The sequence below is a fragment of the Equus caballus genome, chromosome 15, assembly GCF_041296265.1.
Source record: "Equus caballus isolate H_3958 breed thoroughbred chromosome 15, TB-T2T, whole genome shotgun sequence".
Taxonomy (NCBI): domain Eukaryota; kingdom Metazoa; phylum Chordata; class Mammalia; order Perissodactyla; family Equidae; genus Equus; species Equus caballus.
Window position 1 is genome coordinate 69,666,437 of NC_091698.1, and position 8,564 is coordinate 69,675,000.

Below are 8,564 nucleotides of genomic sequence, written 5' to 3' on the forward strand. Positions count from 1 at the left end.
TCATTAAGGATGCTTTGGTACGCCGGCTGCAGGTGACGTCACAGCGGGTATTTAAATGGGCGGGGCCAGGCTGCTGTGCGTGTAATTCTTTAAAAATACAAAAGCGTCCCTCTTTCCTTTTCTGTCTCTCTAGCCGTAACAACTTCAACGACTGTCTTGGTTCCACCCCGAAGATTTCACTGAGAGAACACGTTAGAGGGAATCAGGAAGCAGAGAAAAGGTCACAAATAAGCACCTCAGGAACAATGAAAGCTTTTCTCTATGCAGCAGTGGGAGAGTTGCTAGAAAAACTGGAAAGGTATTAATCAGAAGTGGCTATAAATCCTCTGGAGTTTTGCTCTTATAAAACTCCTCAGAGAAAGTCTTGAAGGAAATGCAGGTCAAAGCCCAAAAAAGCTCTTGATCAGAGATTGCTGGAGGAAAATCTTCCCAGACGCTGGTTAATAGGCAGCAATCACCCCAGGAGTGGGGAAGCCAAGTACGCTTGAAACATGGTTGCAATTCCTAATAGGTCTTGTCACACTTAAGGCACTGCAAGCTCCGTCCAACGAACAGCTGAAGCTAGCTGGCGATTCATAAAGCCAACAGTTTAAAGTTTATTATGATGAAAGCACTTAATGACAGCCATCGCTAGGGGCCCATCATTTATAAAGCTGTGCTGAGTATTAGACATGTAGCATGACCACCAATTTTATGTCACAATTGCTACCATAAAATGACCTTTGGTGATTTTTGCTGCATGTGGTGGACAGCTCTTCCTTCACATTAGTGCTCTGTGGCTTTCTTTGCAGACTATTATGCTGTCTAAAGCTTATTTGGCACTGTCGTGAGCCTCAACCCTTGTTATTACCCCGAAGGCCTGTCTAAAAAAAAAAAAAAAAATCTCATGCTCTATTACGCCACTCCAATAATTTACAGTTCTTACCAGCCTTGGGTAGTGTAATATTTTAATGCAAATATGCTTTACCATTCCATTTTATTTAAAAAGAAAAAAAGTTCCCGTGCTTCTGGCTAGCGCAATATCCATTTGATGGCAGTTCACTGAAATCAGCCCCTGATTCCCGGTTCAGGTCTCATTCAATGGGCACTCTTTTCCCTGGTCAGTTAAAACCCTTCTAGGAAAAAAAAAGGGTTAATTAAATTTCCCTTGAGAAAGAGAGTTTTTTTTTTTTAAGATCCTGTGTGTGATAAACCCACCTAGGGCAGAAACACCAATTCTTATTTTCTGACATCCAGTCCCAATGCGAATTTACATCTGAGCAACATTATTTAATTAGGATTCCATTTTCCAACCTGCTTTGTATAGTTAGAAAGTGTTTGAATACCCAGCCACTTTACTGCTCCCATGTAAACCGCGGCTGAGAAAGTGGTCTGTGCCTGCTTCACCACCTTTAAATTGTGTATATAATTTTATAAATGATATAAAATCTGCTTCTAGTCCCTGAAAAAAAAAAAAAACACAAGCATGGCACACTGCAATTTTGGAAGGATTTAAAATATGTGATTTCTGCTGGTACCTACTGTATTGGGTTTTATATAAAGCTTTTTTCAATAAGGTAAATTGTTACATGACAAACTCATCTTCCACCATTATCATCTGCTGTTTGTGTTTAACAACAGGAGTCCCGCTCTAACAAAACTGTTGTAATGGCTGTACAAATTACTCAGCTGAAAGCTTTTCACCAAACAAAACAGTATTAATCAGCAGTTCTTATGAAGGTGCTAATTAAAAACAATTTTCTTCCTCAGTTTGCAATACTAAAGCCATCTTCACTTGCACAGTTTCCAATACATAGCTACTGTATTCGCTCACACTTCAGGCCCCCATTAACTATTGAATCTCCTATTAGCCATTTTATTACATTTCTGTTTACAAGCTTGTTGACATTTTAAAAGTCACAGTATGATCTGTTTTATCTCTTAAAAAATGTATTAATTGAAAAGTCAGGGGGACAAAAAAGGCAAAATATAGACTCCAAATGCACAGACTTCCAGGGCAGAGAACACAGGGAGCAGTTAGTCACAGCCTGGGCAGTCAGCTCTGTGGGTAAAACGAAATCTGAGAATTAAAAGTGGCATTTCAGGCTTAATGGTTTGTTAAACACCAACGGGCTCCTTCCTAATTTGGAAATAGTCCACTCAGGAAAACATATTTGCTCTCTGTCTAAATTCAGTTTCTAAGGAGACCCAGTCTGACTTTCAAATCAATCTTTCCTCTATGGGATACACTCAGCATAATTATGACATTTCATACAGTCTGAACTCAGGGGATTTTGATTTGGGGTGGGGAGTGTTCCAGGAATCTGGGAACTGGAACCTAGATCTAGGGTCTAAATAGCCTCATCTTCGCTCTAAGTGCGTGGGTATGTAGGTGTATCTACATAGCCTGTGATTCCCTGCTCCGTGTGGGTGCCCTGATCCCTCCCCCAGAGTCCAGTGAAAGGGTCCTGCCAACAATGCCACCACATTGTTTGGTGTAGATTGGAAAAGAGTCAAATGCTTGACTAAGCACAAAGACAGATTCCATGGAAGCTGAGTTGAGGGAAGGGGACAGTCCATTCCTATTTTTTTTTTAAAAAGTCTAACCCTTTAGAGAAGGTATGCTCTGCTTTGGTAGCGGGGAGAAGGGAAAAAAAACACCACCACAACCACCTCCTGCCAATGGTATTAAAACCAGGTTCTCCAACCATCAAAAGCAGTTAACTAGTTTAGGACAGACACCTGGCTGTTGGAATAGGGCCCCAGAGGGCCACTAATCCTTCCATTCACTCAGTTAACTGCTGGATCCCCCAAATTGATTCAACAGGTATGCAGTGGTAAATTCAGCCCATACTGAAGCCAAAGGGAAAATCAGCAAGGGGCGGGCAGCTCTTCTCTGAAAACACCCGAGGAACCAGCCAGAAAAGCTTTTATGGCCCCGACAAGTTTTCTACTGAATACTGAGCACCTAAATTACCCTTTCCCTAATGGAAGTTACATTTTCACGCTCAGTCAAAAAGCCAACAAAATACACAATTTATACAAAATAGCATCAACCTCTTAGGTAGTCTTTTCTAGCACTTTTATCCCAATTCACAGCATATGTCTTACTATAAAATAAAATATATTTCTTATAACCAACTTGTATGTGGCTGTTCATATCACCACATTAGAACTGACCACAGGCAATATTAGAAACGTTCTTACATCCAACCAAATCTACTTAGTAGGACAAAGGAAAACCATGAGTTTTGTCAGAAGATACAGGTACATGGGGAAGGGTAATATCATAATACTTCTTATGAGTTCCTAAGCAGACAGGCTTCCTTTTTAAACAACCATGTGCATAATTGCATAGACAGTTATGGAATGGGGCATTTCAACTGCAATTATACAACCTAATACTGATGCGTAGAAATAATTCTTAATCATAAAGTTCAAAAGAAATGTAAATGGATAAACTTTCTAAAGAAGCTATATTTTTCCCTTCTCAATGTTGACATTTTATTAAAAATTTGAGAAAATGAAAACACTTTTAAATTATTCAATAATATACAACATTAGTTTGTCACAAACTTCCTAAGAGCCCAGACTAGAGATCTTTTCATGTGAGGATCCCATAAAGAGCAGATCTATGAACTCCTTAACATTTTACAAAAGACTTGAGGTTTTAATCACACAATAAGTGTATTTCTTTAGTAGGTATCTTGTGGTAAGAAGAGCTCAATTCTTACGCCCTGTCTCAAGCTTAGGTAACTGTACATGCCACTCTCGGATATTTTTTTAAAAAATTACTAGTTTACTTTTTAAAATACAGTTTCTCTCAGAGAAATAAAGACTGGATTTTTACACCCACAACACACGAATGCAAATTGAATTCTTGCCAATTTATGTATTTTCATGAGAAAAAAATGAAAATATTCTCATGGTACTGCTGTTCTATATTCTCAAAGAAAAAAAAAAGAATAGAGCATCTAAGGTGCTACTGCCAGGGATGGGTTTTCTTTGTCTGGCAGATTTAGTTGCAGGTTTTACAGAAGAAATAATTTCTGCTGTATTTTCACCAGTACAAATGGAACTACCTGAGTTGCCTTTTAAAACATTCCAAATTCTAATTTTTAAACAAGAAAATATGAAGCCAGTGTGCAACCTATACAGTCGCCAAAGGAGAGCTGCCACTAGCTGAACCACTCAGCTAAATGGCTGGTTTGCATTGCCCTGGTCTTTATCTAGCACTGAGAATAGACTGCTGTTTTATCCAAAGAGGAATAAATTGCTGTTATTGTGATGTTAGCCCATCACTTGGCATTGCAATTCAAGTTTTTGTGAGAAAGAAATGTATGATCTAACTGCGACTTGACCTATGCCTTCCGAGATCCATCTAGGTGCTCTAATGGAGCAGAAAAAGTGGTGACTACAAGGACATGCAAACTGATGATGAAAAATTTGTTTGATGATAGAAGTGAGCAGAGAAGACATTTGAGTCGCTGTTTTTATGACAGCTAAGTTTGTTTAACATGCAAAGGGATTCGCTCCCAGTCTCCCACCTATCACTTTAATTGCATCACACTAAATACACGCATTGCCTCGACTAAAGAGATGAGGATGTATAGCTAACCTACTAGGGACATAACTGCTAAAGTGGGCGCAGATGATTCCTTACAGATGAACATCTGAATTTCCACAAAAGGCATTAGAGCATCTCGTGGATGCATCCTTGCACTTGGCAAGGATGTGCGTGGGTTCCCCGCATAAAGTCATTCGCTCTTAATCCTGGATAGCACCTAGTAAATGTTTGCTCTCCACTTGAATCACACCATATAACTATATAGACTTACTTTAAATAAGATAATTGCGTGGTTGAGTTTTTAAAAACTCCCCCTGGTTGCCATCTAGTTTAGCAACCATTTATTCAAAATTTCTCAGGAAAGGACCTATTTTAAAGAGACCTGGAGAACAGCAGCAGTTAGATTTGAGCCCTGATAAAGGCTCACTTTTCATTCATAGTCAGCGCCTAAATGTGCTCTTCTTGTACCTAAACAGATAATAAGCACTCAGCACACTCCTCCTCCTTGACACAACACATTGAGACTAATCGCACATAATTGGAGAGGAGGAGCAGAGGGCTGGCCACGCTATTGTGTCCAGAGGACAAACGGTCAGTTTAGGAGGCCTTGGGCTGATGTAGTCATTTCTATACATCTATAGGGAAAAAAACATCCTGTTTAAAAGGAAAAAGAGAATGAGCGAGCAAGACAGAGAAAGAGATGGGAGATTTAACACAATTAATGTGAGGGAGATCAAACAAGATTTGCTTTATTTATTTATTTTTAACCAGGAAAGAATCATGATGTTCGCTGTGTGTACAGATTAAAAACTACTGGCACCAAGATAGAACAAAGACCAAGAGATTTTTTAAAAGGAGGGTGGGAAGCACGAAAAGAAATTCTGTCTCAATTAGAGGGAAAATTATTTAGGTTGCTCACAAGTCCAATTCCAATCTCAGGCTGTTTACGGATATTTAAAGACAAATGAAGGTTTGGTGAGGGAGGAGCAACAAGCAGACTGAAAAACGAGGAGCCCAGGATGGCTGGGGAATAACGTGGGTGAGGACCGGTGGACTCCATAACCCCCAGGCGAATGTCACATAGGTGGTCGGGGTCGGAGTCCTAGGGGCTTGCAGTTCTCAGGGAGCCAACATTATACCCATTACAGATTCCTGTTTTTGTGAAAATATTCCCTGTGCACTTGATGTTTTCTTCATCTTTTGGGCAGCTTAATCTTCTATCCATTTTTGGTTAAAATAAGCAAAAGTGGGTAATGAAGGTTTTCTTCATATATATCCTGGTTTTCCTTTTTCAACTGAAAACAATAATAGAGAAAAAAAAGCAGGTGAGGAGACTCAGATAGGAATTCTTACCAGTCGATTTTAATGTGAAATATAATGAAGACTTCTTACCTGAATATATTGTTCTGGAAAAATAAATCATAGAAAAATCAGAGTAGTTCTAGGTGACTGACATAACAATACTATGCATCAAGATAGGAATCTTGTTTTCTTTCCTTTTGCTGAGGGTAAGGTGTTTTTTTCATAAATAGCCAAACTTGTTTGTGACCTGCATGAGCTGTGGGGCACTTCACTGCAAGGAGAGCCGAGGGCTCGCTCATCTTCCCCAGACCAGACATTGGCATGGAAGTTTCTGCTCTTGGGCCTCTCTGCCCGCTGCCAGCGCCCCGGGAACCAGGCAGGCCGGCACTGCCTGAGCACCACGGAAAGGCTTGTGGGGCCTAAGACGTCTCAAAGACTCTCCAGCTGCTTCGTAGGAATTTTAATATGAATGATAAGTAATTCAAAATTTTTTTTCTCTGAGGACGAAAATCTATTCCAACAATTAGATTGGCAAGCTTCGATACAACTCAGGTGAAGTTCTGAGGGCCTTCTCACGATAGATTTTAAAATCCAGAGTTCTCAAATCTAAAGCACACTTTTCCCTCATTTGGCTGGAAAAATTCAACAGTCATTTATATTTATTTTAACAAATAATTTGCTATTCATGAAGACAAAACATTTTTGAAGCTTGTGTTTCTGAGCCAATTGGTAATTCACTTTTTAATTTATAAGGATCAGAAATAAATATTTCTTTTAATTATACATGGAACCAATTCTTTATGGTTTCAAATCAGACAAACATGCCCCCAACCCCCCAACCCCACCCTACCCTGAAGCTAAATGAATGGCTCCAACAGGACACTTTCCTGGATTAGTAGCTCTGCGGCATAAGTGGAATCTTTTCAAACTACATGCTTTTTCTAAATCACATTCCTAAACTGTGGCATGCCCTCCCTATTAGGGACAGGAGCCACGAGCCAACTTTTCCTTTTCCACCGGGGAACATAAAGCCATCTGGGTCTTTACTTTCTGATCCGTTTTCCTAAGAACTGGTGGTGGTCCCATCACTGAAGGAACTTCATTCTGTTTTCTTCAATGGAGTTTGTTCTGTTTACAGATGATTAGTTGTCTATTTAGGAAGATCCTAGTGGATTTTTGTTGCCACCAAAGTAGCAGCAGTGTTAATCCTAAGCACATGTCCCTCAACATCACTCTTTAAGCTAATACAAAAAAAAAAAAAATGCTGAGAAAATGGCTTCACAGATTTCCCAAACCAAACCCACCAAGTGGGACCTACCAACTGTAAATACCTTTGTTGCCAGTTGCCCTAGTGATAACAGGAGCTCACTGAAATATTTTACAGAGCAAAGAGGGGACCAAGCCAGCAAAATGCTTCCTCAGGGATTGGGGATAAGCGAAAGTTGATTACTCAGCGTGAGTCAGCTGACCTGCTCACTCACAATGCACTAATATACAGAGACTCAAATGAGCTCTTTATAAAGTCCCTGAGGTAATATGTGGGATAAATAATTCTTCTGTAAATATGGGTTAGAAATCACTTTTAACTTGGATTCTATGCTGACCTCTGGAGGCCAAAGCAGAGGCTTCTTTGCTAGCAGGGGCCGGGGGCCAGCCCCACGTCCACTGTGAGCCCTTCCCAGAATGGGGAAGAGCCGACAGCCTCGGAGGCAGTCCTCCACCCCAGCGACAGATCATTTCTGTGATGTGAGGGTACTTGAACACACACAAAGCTGTTAGGAAACACTTGCTTTGGGGGAACATTATGTGGTTTAAGAATCATTCCATTTACTTAGGCTGTACTTCTTGGCCCAATTAATAATTATAATTTTAAGAAATAAAAAAACACCTTGAAAAAAATGAACAAAAAGCAAATTGTGAATAAAACAATTTTTCAATTTCGTAGGTTAAAACAGGGTCTTTGAGGACTGAACTAAATTATATAGCTGCTATTAGTAGCGTTATGCTTTACTTCATTAATTGGATGTAACACGCTCAGCCTTGCCACGGCACGAACAGCAGCAGTGGGAGTGGAGTTCAGACTGTTTACCCTTTACAGTATCCACAATTATCAACAGCACACCACACAGATTAGAAGCACCAGCCACTTGTAATGTGGCATTTTGAATAGATAAGCAGAAGTGCAATATGGTCGTGCTTTTAACACAATGTACTGACTTCACAGCCGGGCCCAAGCCTGTTTTCATGGCTCAATACAAAAATACAGAAAATAAACACACGGGTGGTTTTGCAAAAGTTAAAAACCAAAAAAACCAAACCTATGGCACGTAAAATTGTATTTCAAAGCGTATTTGCATGAATGAGAGTATTTTTATCAACAAATTTCAAGCCAGCTGTAATCTCTAAGTCACTTCTCTACCTTGCTAAACAATTTGCTATCTTAACATCCTAAAGGTTCCGAGCCACACGGTAGGGCCACACATTTGTTTCCCAGCCTGGAGGAGACCGAGAGGTTGGGAGGAGAGGGAACTGCTTTATTTTTCTTCCCCATTGCCTGGAAGAACAGAAAGGCAATATTTTTAAAACATACTACACCTTTGGCTGCCTGGTTCCTGAGCACGTTGGCTGCATGGTGTGGGCACAATTTAACAAAAGCACTGGCAGAAAAGTGCAGAATGGCACCGTTTTGATTACAGGCTTGCTTTTTAACGGAAAT

The 8,564-nt window shown here is 40.1% G+C and overlaps 1 protein-coding gene across 4 annotated transcripts in view; it reads right to left on the reverse strand.

Annotated features, from left to right (window-relative positions):
* Positions 1-5,279: 5,279 nt before the first annotated feature.
* The window catches only part of CAMKMT (calmodulin-lysine N-methyltransferase), a 371,765-nt gene continuing 368,480 nt past the window's right edge, over positions 5,280-8,564 (reverse strand). For 2 of the 4 annotated variants that reach the window (XM_001917869.6, XM_023619715.2), the window contains one exon: positions 5,280-5,841. In XM_001917869.6, the coding sequence (XP_001917904.3) occupies positions 5,764-5,841 (78 nt within the window). In that variant the 3' untranslated portion in view covers positions 5,280-5,763. Of the gene's footprint in view, positions 5,842-5,938; positions 5,953-7,715 lie in introns of those variants that run through there. The other 2 variants (XM_023619714.2, XM_023619712.2) reach the window with 2 other exon arrangements.